General features: G+C 36.1%; 1 protein-coding gene across 8 annotated transcripts in view; it reads left to right on the top strand.

The window, feature by feature from the left end:
* ralgapa1 (Ral GTPase activating protein catalytic subunit alpha 1) overlaps positions 1-20,000 on the top strand; it is a 158,733-nt gene that overhangs the window by 105,374 nt on the left and 33,359 nt on the right. For all 8 annotated transcript variants that reach the window (XM_056477269.1, XM_056477273.1, XM_056477271.1 and 5 more), the window contains 2 exons: positions 5,313-5,471; positions 11,773-11,900. In XM_056477269.1, the coding sequence (XP_056333244.1) occupies positions 5,313-5,471; positions 11,773-11,900 (287 nt within the window). The remainder of the gene's footprint in view (positions 1-5,312; positions 5,472-11,772; positions 11,901-20,000) is intronic.

Raw genomic sequence — 20,000 nt, 5'->3', positions numbered from 1 at the left:
GTCTGCAGCGCTGCAGCTGAAGGCTTCATGTAATTCATGGCTGTAATTTGAGCATGAGGCGCGGGGTGAAGTGACGCGCGGGGCGCTTGGGTTTTGGACTGTCGTTTTTTTGCCCTGCGGGGGAGCTGAGGGGACCTCCACGCCACGCACACCCATATTCAACCCAAATTAGATTGGGTCCGTCCCTGTGCTGCATCGCCTATCATGACTCCTCAGAGGCAAATTGGATTTGCAAGGGCTGCTGGAGAGGCTATCCAGAGCACGATCTTCCGATAGCAACTCTAAACCATGTTAACTAGACACTAAAGCGTGTCAGCGCGGCCGCCGGTGCCACAGCGCACACACACACACACACACACACACACACACACACAAACTTATTCTGCTGCTGTTTTTTCTTCATTCACGGCTGCAGATTTTTCAAAGATTTATTGATCAGATTTTTGTGACGGTTAACAAACAAAAGTAAAAGAGAATATAACAGGAGAAATAGAAAAAAATAAAATGAAAATATATAACAGTACAAAATGTATTTAAAAAAATCTAAATAAAGCACACTATAACCCTCATATTGTGCAACACAGTTTAGGATATGCATAAACAATATATGATGTGCATTCATTTTACAACTTGAGCACATAAACAGGTTAGTACCAAAAGTTGAGGTTGGCAGCATGGTGTATTAAGTAAAATAAATAACGATAATAAAAAAAATTAAAATAAAAGAAAAAATTAAAAGAGAGAGAAAAGGAAAAATATATGAAACTGAATGGGCTGGGGGAGAAGGGGTTATGCAGCTTTTAACATTTAATATGCTTTTCAAAGTTTTTGTAGTTCATAGAAATTAAATATTTTCAATAATATTAACGGAAAATATAAATATTTATTAAATATAAAAAGAACAACATTTTCTAAAACTCTCATTAGTATTGGAATCTGAGATTTAAAAGAAAAACCATCAACGAAATATTAAAAATGAACATTCTTTGTTGATTTGAATACTCTTAAGATTAAATGTCAAATTATTGTTTCATGAAAGAATATTTAATCAAAATGGAATTAAAATAAAATTATGGAACACAGTTTTTATACGTCTAACACAAGAAAACTTTGGGAAACAATGAAATTGGTCACTAATATGAACCCTGCTAAGAAACATATTACAACATTGGATAGTTTACAAAGAGCAAATGAGTTAAATGACTTCTATTTGAGATTTGAGACACAAAATAATTTAGAGGAATGTGATAGCGTGCTACAATTATTACCTGATACTAAAGACACCCCCCGGGTAGAAGTAGGCCTATGTGTTGTGAAGCACCTTTTCAGGCGCTTGCGCACCAATAATGCTACTGGAGCAGATGGGTTACCAGCATTTTTGTTATAAAACTGTGCTGAAGAGCTTGCAGTAGCATGGTGTCCTTTTCAGCGATCTTTGAATACCCACAATGTGTAGCCACAAAGCTTTCTTTTGTTCCTACCTCGATAAAACTGTTGAACTCTACCAAGAACAATGCACCTGTAGTACATTAGCACCTGACTGTGTTCTGTGCAATATATATTTCATATTAATATATTTATAAATGGTCTTATTTTGTAAACAATGCATGTTCTTAAATGCTTTGTTTGTTTTATTTATTTTACAAATAAATAAAGTTTATCTCGTCCTAAAAAGGGATTCATTTCAGAAAAAACGAATTAGCAATTATTTTGATTATTTTTATAAATGCTTGACAGCTTTTGTTACTATAGATAAATTATATCTCTAATAAGTATACTGTCCAGGCACAGATTTCCGATGATATTTCTTCTGTGCGTTTACTGTTTAGACACCTGGGTAATGATGAAGTGCACGTCATGTGGTGGCTGTTATTTTTTTCTTCATTCATGGCTGCTGTTTTATGCAGCTTTTATCATCTGGTATGCTCTCCTAAAGGCTTCCAAAAGTTCTTGTAGTTCATGGAAATTAAATATATTCAATATTATTAGCGTTAAATATAAATATTTGTTAAATATGACAAAGAACAACGTTTCCTAAAGATGTCAGTAGTATTAGGAATGGAAATTTAAAAGAAAAGTCATTAAATGTATTAAAAATATACATTCTTTGTTTTGAATACACATAAGATTAAATGTGAAATATTGTTTTATAAAAGTTTAATTAAAAAGGGATTCATTTCAGCAGAAAAGTGCAGTTACTTAGATTATTATTTTTAACTGCTTGACAGCTCTATTTACTATAGATGAACTATATCTCTAAGTATGCTGTCTAGGCACAGATTTCCAATGACATTTCTTCTGTCTTCGCAGACCTGGCGTAATGATGAAGTGCACATGGTGTGGTTCATTCACAGCTGCTGTTTTATGCAGCTTTCATCATCTAATATGCTCTTCTGAGGGATCCAAAAGTTCTTGCAGTTCATGGAAATTAAATATATTCAATAATATTAATGTTAGCATTAGTTTCTCTTTTATTTTTTTTACCCCAGTCTTTGGTGATGTTTTTTTTCACGGCTTCTGTTTTATCAGATAAAATGCACTCTAATGAATCTATTTCTAATATGTCTGCTATAAATTATATTTGAAAACGTACAATGGATATATTATATTGTATTAATTGTAATGTAATTGACGGTTATTTATTACAATTTAATATATTATGATTATAACTTATATTATAATTTTAATTATATTATTTATTTATTCTTATGTCAGATTGGTTCCACTTGTTTTTCCATGTTTTATCAACTAATTTGCTCTCTTAAGGGAGTAAAAAGTTCTCGTAGTTCATGGAAAATATATTTTTTCATTCATATTAAAGATTAGTCTTTGTTTGCAGTGTTAAAAATGTATTCTTTTAATGCCAAAGCTAATTTTCTTTTTTTATGGCTGCTGTTTTTTTTTTTGCACTGGATCCATACATTTTGATATGAAAATTTAGTATATGGAAAAAATAAGTTAAATTATAATAAATCTTTTTTTCTCTTCAATTTTTTTTTTAATAAGTTATTTTTTAATAGCATATCTCAAGTGTTAACAGCTCTTACTCCAATCTTTAGTGGCACTGCTTTTCTCTCTTTATGGCTTCTGTTTTATGCAGTTTTTCATATAAAATGCACTCTGATTCTTCTTGAAACCATGTACAACACGTGAATCATTTTATATTCATTATGTTATAATTGACTATGTATTACAGTACAGTAGAGTACAATATTTATTTAGAAAGCACATTTAAAAAACAACCAAGTTGACCAGAGTGCTGTTTGTAGAAGTACAAAAGACAGAGAAGAAAATAAGAAAAATTTAAATGTAAGAAGAAAACAATAAGTAAAAGTAAAAAAAAAAAATTAATCAAGGAGAATTAAAAGCGAGAGAAAATAGATAGGCCTTTAGAAATGAACTTAAACACAGAAATAGAGTTGGAAAGTCTAATGTAAAGTGGTAGAGCGTGTTCTAGGCACATAAATTATGATTATTCATTTATTCATTCATTTTGTTTTTGGCTTAGTCCCTTTATTAATCTGGGGTCGACACAGCAGAATGAACCGTCAACTTATCCAGCATATGTTTTACACAACGGATGCCCTTTCAGCTGCATCCCATCACTGGGAAACATCCATACACACTCATACACTACAGACAATTTGGCTTAACCAATTCACCTATACGCATGTCTTTAGGCTGTGGGACAACATGCAAACTCCACACAGAAATGCCAACTGACCCAGCCGTTGCTCGAACCAGTGACGTTTTTGCTGTGAGGCGATTGTGCTACCCACTCCGCCACTGTGATGCCCAATTATAATTATATGTATGATTTATGTTCAGTTATAATTTAAATATTTATTGTTATATCAGTTTCTTTCTTCTTTGTCCATGTAGCATCATACACTAGCTAGTTTTTACATAAATACTGTTTGCATTTGGTAGTTGGTAAACTTTCATTTTGGGCCTGTTCAACTCAGCGTAAAAGTTGACAGCCTTTTAAACAACTTGAGCTGGAGCTACAGAGCAGAACGCCGCAGTTAAAGAAATGACCGATGTCCATCGCTGACTCCAAAGGACAGAGTTTGTCATTGGTTGCATAAAGGTTGCGTCCGTCACTCGAGACTGCTGACGGGTCACTGCGCCCATGGCCGTGGCAGAGATTGAGCGGGTCCAGGGATGATGGAGTGATCGCTGGAAGATAAATGAGTGGGAGAGAGAGAGAGCGAGTGTCTGTTCTCTTAGCTGTCACAGAGCAAGGTTAATAAGACTGTAGTGGATAGATCGGCACAATGGCGGAGTCCAGATTCAATTCGGACGAGTTAAAGTTTTGCTTGTTTAAGAGAACGTGATGGTCATAAAATATGATCAGTGCAGAAGCTCAAGGCCGTTTGTACCAAAGATATTTTAAATTAGATTTTATTCTTAAACTATTTTTTCAGTTTTGAATTCGTTTCATAATATTTTTAGATAGTTTTAGTTTGGGAAATAAGTATTGAACTTGTCATATTTATTCCTGGGAATACTATTTCTAAAGGAGCTGTTGAGGTGGAATAGGGTATATGCCGAAGCATGCTAATAGGACTTTTAATTTGCCAGTAAGCTGGGTTAAGCGCTTCCGGTGAACTTTGCATTTGCAAAACCGGCACGTTTAAGGTCTGTTTTCTTTAAAAATCAGCGATCTCCACAGGCTGAGTGATATCCGATATAAAGTGGGTCTCAGATAGTACAAGAAGCACTGCATTAAATTACATTTTCCCCACCATGTCTTTATAATACCAGCATTTATTTTACCCCAGTATATTCAATGGAGCTTCTGCGCTAGCCTGCCGATTCTGACAGGCGCGGGCGAGTAAACGGCTTTTTGTCTCGTTTTACGCTTGAGCAACTGAATGAATGCCAAAGTCTATTTAACTGCTTGTATTTGAATTACATTACAACATCGATGCTGTAAAAGGAATCGTATAAAATGGAAAAAACTCACAATAATCGGTCACCGGAAGTTTATCAGTATGGGAACAATACTAGCTCGGCATATTCAAATCAAATCAAATCAAATATACCCTATTGAATACCCTATTTTGGTAAAAACCCCAAACAATACAAACATAAAAATAAAACATAACCGGACAAAAAAGTCCGAAAAATTAATTTTGTGTAATAACAATGACACAAGGAGAAGGTACTGAACTACTGAAACGTGTTTAATACATTATATAAGAGGCTTTTTTGGTGATGGCAGCTTAAAGACGCCTTTCTTGAATGAGTTGAATAAGCATGCGCTTTCTGGATAAATTTCTAATGGCGTTTCTTCTGTGTGTTTACAGTTGAGACACCTGGGTAATGATGAAGTGCACATCGTGTGGTCAGAGCACTCGCGGGATTATCGGAGAGGCATCATTCCTACTGAGTTTGGTGACGTGCTCATCGTCATCTACCCCATGAAGAACCACATGTACAGCATCCAGATCATCAAGAAACCTGAGGTGAGCTCAGTACATGTCCTCATTGTTTCTGATGACTCCGAGTAAGCTGAATTATCTTTATAGCTTCTAAAAAGTCAGTCTTTCTCAATTAAGGGTCTTAAATAAGTGCAGAAGGTATTAACTTAATAGTCATATCATTACATGTGAAAATGAAGATTGTGTTCAGTCCATTTAGAGAACATATTTAATTATTTTGTTGCTTTCAAAAACATTTTTTTTTTCACTTTGTCTTCAAATACTGTACGTTTACCTGCATAAAACCTACAGAAAATCTGGACCTAGATAGAGATGGCACAAAATCGTTATTGAATCTGTTTTTTTTTATTTATTCCAGCAGATTTAAACAATGTAGAGAAATGTAACTTGGGAGTAAAACTGGAAAATGAGATGACTTTAGCATTTGAAAGTTTAGAGACAGATTTATTTATTTTAGATGAAAATTCAGGCTTTAAATAAAAATCTTTAGATGAAACTTTTGTCTTGTTTCTAGTCCAAATATCTAATTAAGAAAGGCAATTTTGCAGTGAAGTTATAAAGTGAGACTTGATTTTTTATATGTATTTTATGTTAGTTGAATCTTCTGTTTTTAAGATTTCCTTGATTAAATCGTATGGCAGTTTTTTTTTTAAACATTTCAATTTCCAGGAAAAAAATTAAGTAGATAAAACTATTTTGACCTGATTAAAAAAAATTCTCGTGCTCAAAATCAGCATATTTGAGTTATTTCTGAAGGATCTTGTGACGTCATTACTCAAGACTGGAGTAATAATGCTGTAATCTCTGCTTTGACATCATAGAAATAAGTCACATTCCATTGTAGTGTTGTCACGATATTGGAATTCGGTACCAGTCGATACTGGAATTTAAAAAATGTCCATTTCCTGCTAACATTTGAGCGCATTCTTACACACTGCTGATTTACCACTATGTTCAAGTGCTCAACAGAAATGACTGTGATTGGCCGTGAAGGTCATCAGTTACCAAATTCACCCCTGTTTACTGAGTGTAACCACAGATAAAGGAACACTGGAGCGTTTCAAAGTCATGTCAATCAGCTGGTTTGTCTTAAAGCTGACATACTGTTCGAGCGATCCACTGATGAATAGCAGCTTTAAAACCCTCCACTGTCCCTGTATCTGTGGTACACTATATTAATTAATATATAGTAAATTTTCATTAATTAGTCAAATTAGTCATTAATGAATTATTTAAAGGGAACATAGTTTACCTCTTTTTTATGATTTAATATGAATATTATGGTTCTTCTAAGTGCCAGTTTAGGTTCAGTTCAAAACACATTTCAGATTTTTTTATTATAATGTGTTAGAAAGTGTCATGTTGGGGGCGTGTCCACAGTTCGCTGATTTATGGGTGTGTTGCTTCACATGTAAATTAGTTTCGGCTTCCCGCCAACGTAACAAGGGGGCGGGGCCATGAGCTCACCCGCTCTGCGTTTGCAACAGAGTCTGACAGGCAGACGGAGAAGGAGAGAGAAAATCACCATTCAGTCGTACATGTACGACTCGGACACAGACCAAGCAAAGAGTACAAAATCATATGTGTCTTTGAACAGTTTTACAGCCAACTGTGTGCTAGTTTCAAGTGCCGAGCTTGTACACAGAAACTAATAACCACGCACACTGAATTAACTTTGACTGAGGCACCGGATGCGCCGCTCGAAGCCGCGACATGGCACACCAGACACTCTCTGTGGCGCGGCAGAAACATGAAGTGTCCCGAATCGTCGCACCACACGTTTTTAAATTCTAAACATAGGTTTCTGCAGCGGTCCGCAGCGCCCAGCGGTCGACTTGAGTGTCCCCTGATAGAAACCTATGTTTAGAATTCTAAAACGCATGCTAGTTAAGATCACAGGGAGCTTCTGGGATGGCGAGAAATGCAAACGGCTGAAGTATAAGGTAGACTCAATGAGAAGTACACATGTTTGCAAACCTACCTAAAGATACAACCAATAATTCCGATAATGTGGAGAATATTGCTCTTGTGTTGAGCCCAATAAACCCTGCATCTAAAAATCTAAAAATAGAGCTAGCATGTTCCTTTAGTGATATCGCTTCAACTCACGCTGAAAATGGCGGACGTGAATTAACAAACTGAGGATATGATGCCTGTCAATCAATATTGGTGGGCGGGGGGACCGCTCTCCTACGTCAAGTAGCGGTCGATTTGAAAACCGCTCCAATTGGTCCACCGTTTTTTATGTTGTTAAATTGTTAAATTGAAAAAAAAGCACTGGGTGTGCTTATATCACCCCAATATGACAGTCTATACACCATACATGCACATATGGCTGTCCAAACAGCGTGAAAAGTAGATTTTTTACCATAGGTGCCCTTTAATGTGTCTCTCGCTCTCACGGCTGTGCTCGTGCAGTCAGCTGTGAAGCCAAGCGAAAGTAGGTTTCAATAAAAAGGTAATGTAAAAATGCATACGTTTAACGTCAACTTTCGAAAGCAAAAGCCAAATATCGGACATTAGGAGATTTAAAAACCCAGACCGGATGCTTTTTTAATTGCCAAAAAGGCACATCTCTGTCGGTGTGCAGAGCATGTGACCGTCTGTGGGAATGTTGACAGTTCTCGCGCACACAGAACTAGCATAGCCTATGAAAAGGGAAAACGAGAGACAATTTTTCACTGGTTAATTGATTGCAGATGTTTGGTTCATTTGGGCGAATATTAAAAGAATTATAATTTAATCGGCATTATAATATTAAATATTATTTTAAATGAGGATAATAATAGTAAAAAAAGCATCGCCAAATATACTTGGGGGCCATTAATACACCTGGGCGAAAGTCTATGTGTGAGAAGCGCTGCTATTATCTCAATACATAAGATTACGCTAAAACACTTAAGCATACTTAGAGGGAGAAAAAAAATCTGTAGCTCTTAAAGAGTAACTAAAGTAAAGCAGAGATATTTGTTTGTGCATCACAGCCATTTGTTTTTTTCTGTAAATGAGCTCAAAGCCTCGAACAGGAGACGGTGGAAGCAGATCTGTCTTTGGCGCTACCAGCCTTTGCTTCCTGCTCAGTTATGTCAGGGCTTAATTGAATGAATGGGATTCTCAGAATCGAATTCCGCTGTGGAGATGGATCCGAGACGAGAGGCTCAGTCTTTCATGCAGTCTGAGGAAATGTAGAAAGATGGAGAGATAAAGAAAGACGAGGCCTGGCTTTTATGAAAGTCCATTTAGACCCCATTTCAGTGCATGAAGGCTATTCACTGTTTCTTTTCTGTTTAATGTCAGGATGGGTTTTTTTTATGTAGCAGGCTGAAATCCGTCGAAGGTTTTGACATTTCCATGCCTCTTTTTATTTGGAGGACAAAGCTGCTTGCTTATAGGGTGTGTAAAGGCTTGTTCACATACAGTCTAATGCAACTAAAGAGTTATTAATTATTTTTTTGCTAAAATTATAGGAAAAAACGTGGATATATAAATAAGCTGAATAAAAATTTAGTAATGTAGTAGTAGTATACTCAAAAAAAATAGTTTTGCTCCTTGTTCAGACAACTTATTTAAAATGAGCTAAATCAACACAACCAAATTTTTGGGGACAACCAAATTTTTTTATGTTCAACCAACTTAAATTTGTAAAAACTATTATGTTAACCTAATCAATTTGTGTTGTGACAACATGAAATAATTGTGTGAAACCCAGCATTTTTTTACAGTGTTAGTAGTAGGTATTATTATTAGTATCGATTAAGTTAACATAACAAATTTAAGCTTTTGAAAAACTTTCCTACAGTTTACACAGAAGAATTTTACAAAGAAAATTATCTTCATAAATAGGGAAAATTTTGCACATTTTTGGACGTTCTCCGAATATAGCAGGGTTATGGAGTTGTACTGCAAACGCCCTTGCATTTTTGACACTGTTAGTAAGACGGTGTATTCTTTTATTATGGGAATAAAGATTTCCGCCGAGTTTTGACAACTGGTTGCGAGATGCAATGAGCTTCATCCATTTAGAAAAAATCTGGTTTACAATAAACAGCAATAGTAGGGCTTTTTCTATAACATGGGACCCATTTAGAATTTTCTTTTCTGAGCATGTCAGCATCTCTATAGACTGTCAATCTAAATCTTAGAACCTTTCAATTGCAAAGCAAATGTAATAAAGTACATTGTCTAAAATTATGGATTAATGTTTGTGATATTGGGTTATCAAGGTACATGTGGATTCTGTACAGTTTTTTTATTTTGCAATTCATTTAATTTTTTTTATATTATTTATTTATTTATTTTTATTTATATTTTTATTATTATTATTCATTCATTTATTAATTCCTTTTCTTTTCAGCTTAGTCCCTTTTATTAATCAGGGGTTGCCACAGCAGAACGAATTAATTCGCTTACTTTTCCAGCAAATGTTTTATGCAGCGGATGCCCTTCCAGCTGCAACCCATCACTGGAAAACACCCATACACTCTCATTCACACACATACGCTACGGACAATTTTAGCTTACCCAATTCACCTATAGCATATGTCTTTGGACTTGGACTTGTAAACCCTCACGAACGCGGAGAGAACATGCAAACTCCACACAGAAACGCCAACTGACCCAGCCAAGGCTCGAACCAGAGACCTTCTTGCTGTGAGGCGACAGCACTACCTACTGCGTGACCACGTCGCCCATTATTATTATTATTATTATTATTATTATTATTATTATTATTATTTCTTCTTTTCTCTCTAGATGGTAGGGGTGGGAATAATATTTGTTTAAACAGTTAAGTTTCCCACAAAAATCTACAAATTTGTGTTATTTTGTTTTGATCGTTTTAAATAAGTAGTTTGAACAAACAGCAAAAATCATTTTTTGATCGTAATAGTATTTATATTAAATACTATATCAGTATATCACTATAGTAAATTATATTAGATGCACTAGATAATGAAAAGTGTCAGAAATTATGGAACAAATTATATATTTTATATAAATGCTTTTCTTTTGAGCTACAGAAGCATCAGGCATGTTGATAAAAAAACTGTTTGCACAAAAATACTGTCAATAAAATATTTTTTAGCACTAATAATAAATCTAAGTGAGCAGCAAATCGGTGCAAATATAAATTTTTAATTGCAATAATATTTCTTAAATTTTATTTCAATATAAATTTTTTGCTATATTTTGTTCCACATTTCAAAAACTCTTAAACTAGTACATAAAATCAAATAAAATGAACTGGAACAAAAAAAAAAAGACCATCAGAATACAATAATTCAGACTCAAAAAAACTGTCAATAAAATATTTCTTAGCTCTAATAAATCTAATAGCAAGTAGTTATTTTTAAATGTAATAATATTTAATTAATTTTATTTAGTTATTACTTATTATTTAAATAAAAAAATAATAATAATAATTATATATATATATATAAAATAAAATAAAATGGAGGGCAACGCGGTGGCGCAGTGGGTAGCACGTTCCCCTCACAGCAAGAAGGTCGCTGATTCGACCCTCGGCTGGATCAGTAGGCGTTTCTGTGTGGAGTTTGCATGTTCTCCCTGTGTTCGCGTGGGTTTCCTCTGTGTGCTCCGGTTTCCCCCACAAGTCCAAAGACATGTGGTACAGGTCAATTGGGTAGGCTAAAATTGACTGTAGTTTATGTGTGTGAATGAGTGTGTGTGTTTCCCAGTGATGGGTTGTGGCTGGAAGGGCAGCCACTGTGTAAAACATGTGCTGGATAAGTTGGTGGTTCATTCTGCTGTGGTGACCCCAAATTAATAAAGGGACAAAGCTGAAAAGAAAATGAAGGAATGAAAATAAAATGGAACAGACTACAAAAAAGGACCATCAGAATGCAATAATACAGACTCCAAAAAAATACTCTCGATAAAATATTTCTTAGCACTAATAATTCTAATAAATCTAATAGCAAGTAGTTTTTTTTAATTGCAATAATATTACATTATTTTATTTCATTATTACTTCTTGCTCTATTTAATTAATCCACATTCCATAAACGCTTACCAACTCAAAACTAGTATATAAAATAAAATAAATTGGACCAGACTACAAAAAAAACGCACCATCAAAACAAATACAAAGATTCAGACTCGCTGCAAAGGAGTTCATAAAGATTCATTGTCTCATTTTACAGTCATGCCATGCACCATTTTTCATGCTGAAAAAGCAGGGTGTGTGAACAGCCCTTAATACTGATTGAAATGTGTATTTTGCCCATGCTTGGGGCTTCTCTCTTTTTTCTCTCCTCTTGGCAGGCTATTAAGCGTTCATATATCATGTCATGTCCCTTTTCCACAGGTGCCGTTCTTTGGTCCCTTGTTTGACGGAGCCATAGTGGATGGGAATATATTGCCCACAGTGGTGCGAGCGACAGCCATCAACGCCAGCAGAGCTCTGAAGTCCCTCATCCCTCTATACCAAAACTTGTATCCTTTTTTCCCCAGGCTAACGAGTGCACGTGGGCTTTTGTCATATTTAAGGTGGCAAAGGCTTATTATTATTGTTGGTTTCCCCGGCCTGGCTCATGGATGTGTGGATCGACAGTCAGGTTGGGCTCAGGCTCAGAGCGGAGCAGGTAGAACCGCTCGATAATTATTGATGTCTCATTTCGCAGCTCTGCACATGTAGAGCACTGTTCTCGGCTCAGCAAGTCAGGCGGGTGATGGAATCATTCTGATCAGCCCTCAGTGCCTGCTAGCTGTGATGCACAGCCATTTACTTTTCAAATCCCTTTCTGGCAAATTGCTGTTTTTTTTGTTCTCTCTCTTTCTGTCGGTCACACACGAGTCACACACACACATCTGAATCTCTGCTCTAGTTCTGAAACTTATTGTTTTGGGTTTTTTGACCTGAGTAATAATGCTGAAATCTCTGCTTTGACATCATAGAAATTATTTGCATACAGCTGAAGTCAAAATTATTCGCCCTCCTGTGAAATATTTAATCTTTTTCAAATATTTCCCAAATGATGTTTAACCGAGCAAGGAATTTTTCACAGTATTTCCGATAATATTTTTTCTTCTGGAGAAAGTCTTATTTGTTTAATTTCAGCTAGAATAAAAGCAGTTTTAAATTTTTTAAAATACAATTTAAGGTCAATATTATTAGTCGTCTTAAACTATGTTTTTTTTTTTCGATTGTCTACAGAACAAACCGTCATTACATAATGATTTGCCTAATTACCCTAACTTGCCCAATTACGCTAACTTGCCTAATTACCTAAGTTGAGCCTTTAAATGTCACTTTAAGCTACTAGTATCTTGAAACACATCTAGTAAAATATTATTTACTGTCATCGTGGCAAAGATAAAATAAATCAGTTATTAGAAATGAGTTATTAAATCTATTATGTTTACAAATGTGTTGAAAAAAACAATCTTCTTTTTCTTTTTTCTGTTAAACAGAAATTAGGGGAAAAATAAACAGGGGGCTAATAATTCAGGGGGGCTTATAATTCTGACTTCAATTGTATTATTTGTTGTACACACTGTTATTATGTTGTGTCAACTGTTATTTTATGTTGTAATAATACTGCTATTTAAATCTTAATTTTTTTCATACCGTAAATTAGGGATGCTCTGATCAGGATTTTTCAGCATGCATAAAGCACATTTTCACTCTTAAGTATGATAATTAAGTGGAAATCTTGCCTTACTTAAGAGAATAAATTAAAGGTGTTGCATATAATTCAAAAAACATGTCTCTTATGACCATTTAGTGTGGACTAGGCATGGGACGATAACCGTTTTCAAGGTATACTGTGATTTGGAAAAGTCAAGGTTTTGAAACCGACAACATTTTCTGTAATACCGTTCGCAAGGTATGTGTACGATTTTTTACTTTTTATTTATTTATTTTTTTTAGGACAGCGGTATCTCCTTCCATAGATGCCATTTTAAATTGTAAAGAAATCTGTGTTTATGGAAGTAATGAAGACAGCAGAAGTCAATAGATTCATTTTAATTATTTAGCCTGACATGTTAAAAACTCCAAAATATTTAAATCTTTAAAAAATACATATATATTGTTTTAAAAGGGGAAAAAATTTTGTTTTTTACCCAGACATTTAAAAAGACTATATTTTAAAGCAGTAATCAAAATACCGTGAAACCTTGATATTTTTATCCAAGGTTATCATACCCTCAGAATCTTATACCAGCCTATGCCTGTGGACTGTGGACATGTAATTGTCAGAGGCAGCTTTACAGAAAATAATAGATAAAACAGATTAAAATATTGGTAAGAAAAATCACCAACAAAGCAATTTGGAAACATTGCAAATGATGGAAGAAGAATTTAAAATGTCTCAATGAAGATTGAAGCGCATATTTGATGCATAAGAAGTTAAAATACACATCTGTAAATACATTGCCATTCTACTAAAAGGAAATATGCCTATAAACTACAATTTATTACAATAAGTATATTACGATAAGTTATATTATTAAATATTCAAGTAAAAAAAAAAATTCACTAATATTTCCAGCCAGGTTTTGATGAACTTGCATTATTGTTGAAAACACGGAACTTTCACTCCTGATATGTAAAAAGATTACAGTTCTTATATGTCCTCTGCTTGTATACTCGTAAACAAACAACTGTGATCTGTTCATGAGATCAGCCAGATTAGAGAGTACCAATCGAGTGATGAAATGTGATTATCGGCCGATACTAATCTCTGGCCGATCGATCAGAGCATCCTGACCGTAAATGCATCCTTGGTCAGAATAAGAGACTTCAAAAATATAAAAAAAAAAAAAAACATTCAAATTAATAACCGTAAATATTTGAAATTTAGTGTACAATTTAAATAATGTACAATGATGGATCATTTTAGCGATTATTTTAGATGCACAAACTAGTTTTTTTTACTTTTTTGATAAACACAAAGTTTTAAACTGTAAATACTGTCACTTGACAGATAGAAAACTAGTGTATTCAGCATTGAACTCCATTGAGTTATAAACGAAATTGTTTAAGTTTTTACAGCAATAAGTTCATTATAAAATCTTAAGTTTTTTTATATTATTGAATAAATTAGCAAATTTATTGTAATGTGGTTTGCTATATAGTTGGCCCACAATCGAGTTTGTTTTTTTTTGCCCTTTATAAGAAAAATTTTGGCCATCCCTGGTCTAGACCAACAAAAGTAGGTCTAACCCTTTTTTTCTGAACTGTTGGGGTGGGAAATGATGAATAAGAACCCAGTCCAAGAGACTTGAACAAGCTGAATTTCTTTATTAAGATGTGTTGGTTACTTTGTAGTCTACAGGAGTCTCTTACAGGTCTGCAGTCTGCAAGTTTTAACTCTGATTTTAAAACTCTGTTTTAAGTCTAAGGTCTAAAATGAGTCAAAGATGTCCTCTCTATTATGTGTTTTAGGAGGGGGCAGAGTTTGTAGGTGGGGACATAGAAAATGAACTAGTTTTAGTTGAAGATCTTGTTTTAGGGTCTTTAATAGATGTTGAGGTTTCACCTCCCCTGACCAGGTTGTTGTTGTTGTTGTTGTTGTTGTTGTTGTTGTTGTTGTTGTTGTTGTTGTTGTTGTGACCCTGCCTTTAGCATTTGCATCACTTTGGCACAGCCAGTGCTCAGGAAGCAAGAGGTTTTAATGTCTATCACACCCTAGCTAGAGTTTTGAATGAAATGATATAATTAAAAACCAAAGAATCTAACTTTTCAGATGTATATATAGATTATCGTTTAATTTGGAACTAGATTATATGAATGTGTATTCCCACAGGACCTTTGACATTCAGATTTGGACCTTTGAATTGAGACTTTGAGAACGCCTGGTATTCTTGAGATATTGTTCAATATCTAAACATTTTCAAGTCCAAATCCAAGCATCTCAGCCTCGTTGACACCAGAGACCTTTAACCTTTCTTTAAGAGCGCTCTTTTTCTCCTCAAAGAGATGCTACTTCCAGAAAACAAAGCAAAGGAGAAGAGGAGGGTAGACGACGACGAGAGCGAGAGAAAAAGGGGGAAAGCGATTCTCATCTGCCATGTCCTCCAAGCCAGAGAGATTGTTTGGCTCAGCTTGAGTCTTTCGCTCGCAGCAATCTCGCCCATCTGTGTGCCTGCGCGGAGCTCGATAGTGGACTGAGCTATTGATTGGCGTGAGCCGCACAGGTCGATGCTCCTGACAGCCTGAATTACAGTAATCTGTCATTATCGACGGATGTCTCTCCAAACCTTTTCTCTTTCTCTTTTCTCTGTTTTTCTTTCAGTCCCATTCCCTTTATTTTGAAACTATCCCCTCCCTCTTTTCTTTACTCTTTCTCTCTCGTTTTTTCTTTGAGCTCCATCCTCGCACCTCCTTTTCTTTCTGTCCTGTGCGAATAATTGATGACTGTGAGGGATGGATGGATGGCAGGCTGGTAGTGATTAGAAGATCTATGTGCCAGACGAGGTGCTCTCCGATGCTGAAAACGGGCCGTGAGACTGAGAGGACCCCGGGGATGCGAGGAAGGAAGTCACAGTCTCTCCTGCTTACCTGTTGATGGTGCCACCGCATGCAGTCATTGGCGAGGGAGGGAAAGTGATGTAACCTAATTGTCCCTTTAACGTTCTGGTATCTCTGAATCAATCACTTACAGGCTGTGTGGTGGAGTAGTTAGAGGAGTAAAGCTGGTCAAATCGTTGGTTTAGAAGCTAGCCATTTTTTCCGATTAATCTGTTTGACATCTTGTACAGGTCGCAGAAGTTTATTCCACTTACTTTTTCCATAATTCCATTCAATTCATCTTTATTTCTATAGCACTTTCTACAATGTAGATTGTGTCAGAGAGCAAAGTCTCATAACCCATAGACCAGGGGTGTCCAAACTTGTTCGTGGAGGGCCAGTGTCCTGCATAGTTTAGCTCCAACTTGCTTCAACACACCTGCCTGGATGTTTCTAGTGCACCTAGAAGGAGCTTGATTAGCTGGTTCAGGCATGTCTAATTGGAGTTGGAACTAAACTTTGCAGAAAGCCGTCCCTCAAGGACCGAGTTTGGGCACCCCTGCCATAGACGCAGCATTAGACACACCTAGCATAAGCTTTTTAGAACCCCTATTATGGGTTTTTGAAAATAACCTTCCATGCAGTGTGTAACACAAGTGAGGGAAAACATCCAGCTGAGGTTTAAATCTGAAAGTGCAACTGTTTAAAACTATTGATTCTTTAACGAGATGGTCTACTCAGAGTCTAATAAATAAATCGTGTTGGGTTCAGATCTTTTGCTTGAACGCGTCGACATCGATACGGTACATTACCATAAATGTAATGCCGGTTTCAGTAAAACATGAACGTGTGTTTCCCTTCAGACACAAGTTGAGCGTGTGTGATCACGGGACTGACCATGACACCAAGATGACAATCACTGACAGATGGAGATTCGGCTGCAGTGATTACTGGGTTAAAGTTCATTTTCACAACTGTACCACAGTATAGCCAACCTAGAGTTGTGTTTGTTCCTGTTATTTTTTGGATTTTTGATACCGTAACCTACGCTATAATGCAGGATTCACCAGCCGTCAGGGGCGTTGCTAGACATAAAGCTCTACTGGGGCACCAAAAAATAAATAAATAAATAAATAAATAAATAAAAGTATATATTTATATATATATATATATATATATATATATATATATATATGTGTGCGTGCGTGCGTGCGTGCGTGCGTATTTTTTTTTTTTTTTTTTTAAAGAAATATTTATTTATTATATTTATTATAAACAAAATACAATTATTATTCTAAATAATCTTAAATGTAACTGGAAAACAATGTTTAGGCAATACTGGAGTGATATGCTAAGATCATTTAAGAAATCTTTTGCATAAATATTAATTTCATTTGAATGAAATTCTATAGACAATTCAATAAAATACAAAAAAGATGTTTTATAGAATTTTCTGTTGTCTTAGACTTGACACATGGCAGAGAATTAGCTTTGTTAAGTCTTTACCTCCCTGACTCCTCATTCCTCCTTTTTGCTTCATACAAAAAAACATACAACAAAAATCAGGAGCCATGCTTAGTAAGATCACTGTCATATTGTTTAAACTTTTGTTTAGTCGACTAGCTAAACAAAACAGGCTGTTACGCCGGTTTTACAACGCATGAGCGACGCGTGACAAGTAGCCTGCTTTTCTGGCGCGCATAACTACCGGGACTTGCACTGGCAGAGGAGCAGCGCGTGAAAGAGGCGCACACGCAGAGAGGCGCAATTTCTCTGCGCACACGCGGAGATGCATCAGTTTGCTTTTTTTATTAAACATACTGCTTTCACCAGCGTTGGTTCGGTTGCACACAGAGAATAACGTCTTTATTTCGGAATTACCACTCTTAATAAATACACTTGCATATGAAGTAAATCATATCTCAATGCATTTACTGGGGCACTGGAGATTTTCACTGGGGCACGTAGGGTCTAGCGACGCCCCTGCCAGCCGTTCGCTATTAAAGGAAGATAAGGCTGTTTACATATTGCATTTAAACCCACGTTGAAAACGTGACACATGCTTCGACATTTACTGATTTAAATGTGTTTTTGAACTCGCGATCCTCTGCCATTTGTCTTAAGCCACCATCAGCTGTTCATACACAAGTGCGGCGGTCAATTTTCATAATAGTAAAAATTTTTTACCAATGTGTGGATTAATACTGAATGTGTGTTATTGTTATTACTTGGGGTTAGGGTTAAGAGTAATATGCTGGTGTTTAACTGCGTGTTGTGTGACCTTGCATGCATATCAGCCTGTTGTTGGAGACCCCCCAAAACCAAAATATGACCTTTAATAATGAAAAAATAATAATTTTCTCAAGTTTTCTCTGTTCACTTTGCGGCCATATTAGCACCGTCTCTGGGCAGTTCATCCAAGAACAAAGTCCTATCTAAACGAATGGGTTAATCCTGAAATCTCAAGAACTGCTTGGTAAACTTTTATTATCATCTAATTTACATATTTCAAATCACCAACAAAACCTGAAGAAACTAGTCCCATTATTTTTGTTTTTAAGCTCTAATTAATATTACAACATGGGATATCTAGCTCTATTCCAGGTTTCTCAGCAGTGGAAATCATCATAGTTGGTTAAGAGCGGTGAATATGAGAGTACCGCAGATAATTTTTTTGCATTCTCAGACAGAACCCAGAGCAGAACTGGAGGATGACGCTTTTCGCGGTTTATGATGGGATGTGATGCGATGTTATTTCTTCGGTCAGAGGCAGTGCAGACAGATTGCCATAACAAACAAGTGAATCTTAACAGACCCCTTTCCCAAAGAACCGCCAGGCTATGAAGATTGACAATTGACTGTTCTGACTGGAAGATGGGACTTCCTTCACTGTGGTGGCCATACTAAGCGTTGCACTTTCCCCCATTCAAGCGAATGACTCAAAGGTTGCATTTTGGTTCACAAAAGATGAACTCGTACGATAAATGCCTTGGTTGTCAGCCACAATTTTTATGTTTATTTGTGTAAGCTTATGTAAACATTGTATTTTATCCCAGGTGTACTTTACTTTTTCTAATTGTAAAAGTGGAAGCAGTTAGTTACAGTACACCCAGAATTAAATACAGTGGCTATCAAGGATTCTATTGCATTCCAGCCATATAATCAAGCTCATTTTCTTCCACCTGAATTGCATTGTATGCTGAGCCTCAGTTCACCGTCTTTAATTTCACACAAAAACAGAGATGATTAGATTTGATCTGCATACACATCAGGTGATGTTCTTTTGAAGAGGTCTTCATTTAGAAATTGTGCACCAGCAGCTAACACCGCAGTTGACTGACGCATGATAACCGTACTCTTTTTAGCTCAACAGAGGCACATGTTGTGAAGTAAATTATCTAGATTTTAAAAAGACAGACCTTTTGTTAAGAATCCACAGTCAAGCCATGTCAAAACACCATCCTCTGTTTCTTTTATTTTTAAATACAAGCAAACTTTTTTTCTTTCACTGTTCCCACTTTTTTTCTTCATCTCTTCTGTAAGCCAACACGCCTCAACCTCTCTTGTGTCTGACTCTAAGTTCCAGTTCCTTCTCTTGGCCCCGGGCTGCGTCCATCTGCCTCCCCGTGCACTGATCCCTCATTCGGCATGACTGTGAAATTAGGGCCTGGAATGGAGAGAAAGGGCTCTCTTTGGTCTTAATGTCTGTTGGAGGGAAAGAAGGGGGAAAAAAATAGCAGGTAGCTGGCGTGGGTCAGTGTTATGAATGCTGGGCAAACAAAATAACAGGGTTAAACCACAGATAGCACGGGAGTAGTCCAAGAAAAAGAGCCCAGGCTTTAGGGGGGCCTTCTAGCCAGTTTTAGTCTCCGAGGGCATCATGTTGGGTCTGAGTGATAAAATGTTCTACTACAGTCTGGGCTGCCATATGTGGAAGTGTGTGTGCATTTTAAACACCCTGTTTCGATTGGAGCTAGTTGACCTGTCTCGCCCCCCCGGGCTAGCAGATCTCTACAGCTGCTCGGTTCCTTGAAAAGCATCCTGGAATGAAGTGGATCTAGATCTGGTCCTTCAACCCC

The sequence above is a fragment of the Danio aesculapii genome, chromosome 17 (assembly GCF_903798145.1).
Source record: "Danio aesculapii chromosome 17, fDanAes4.1, whole genome shotgun sequence".
Lineage (NCBI taxonomy): Eukaryota > Metazoa > Chordata > Actinopteri > Cypriniformes > Danionidae > Danio > Danio aesculapii.
Note: the sequence above shows the minus strand (reverse complement) of the source record. Positions and strands in the feature narration are given on the sequence as shown.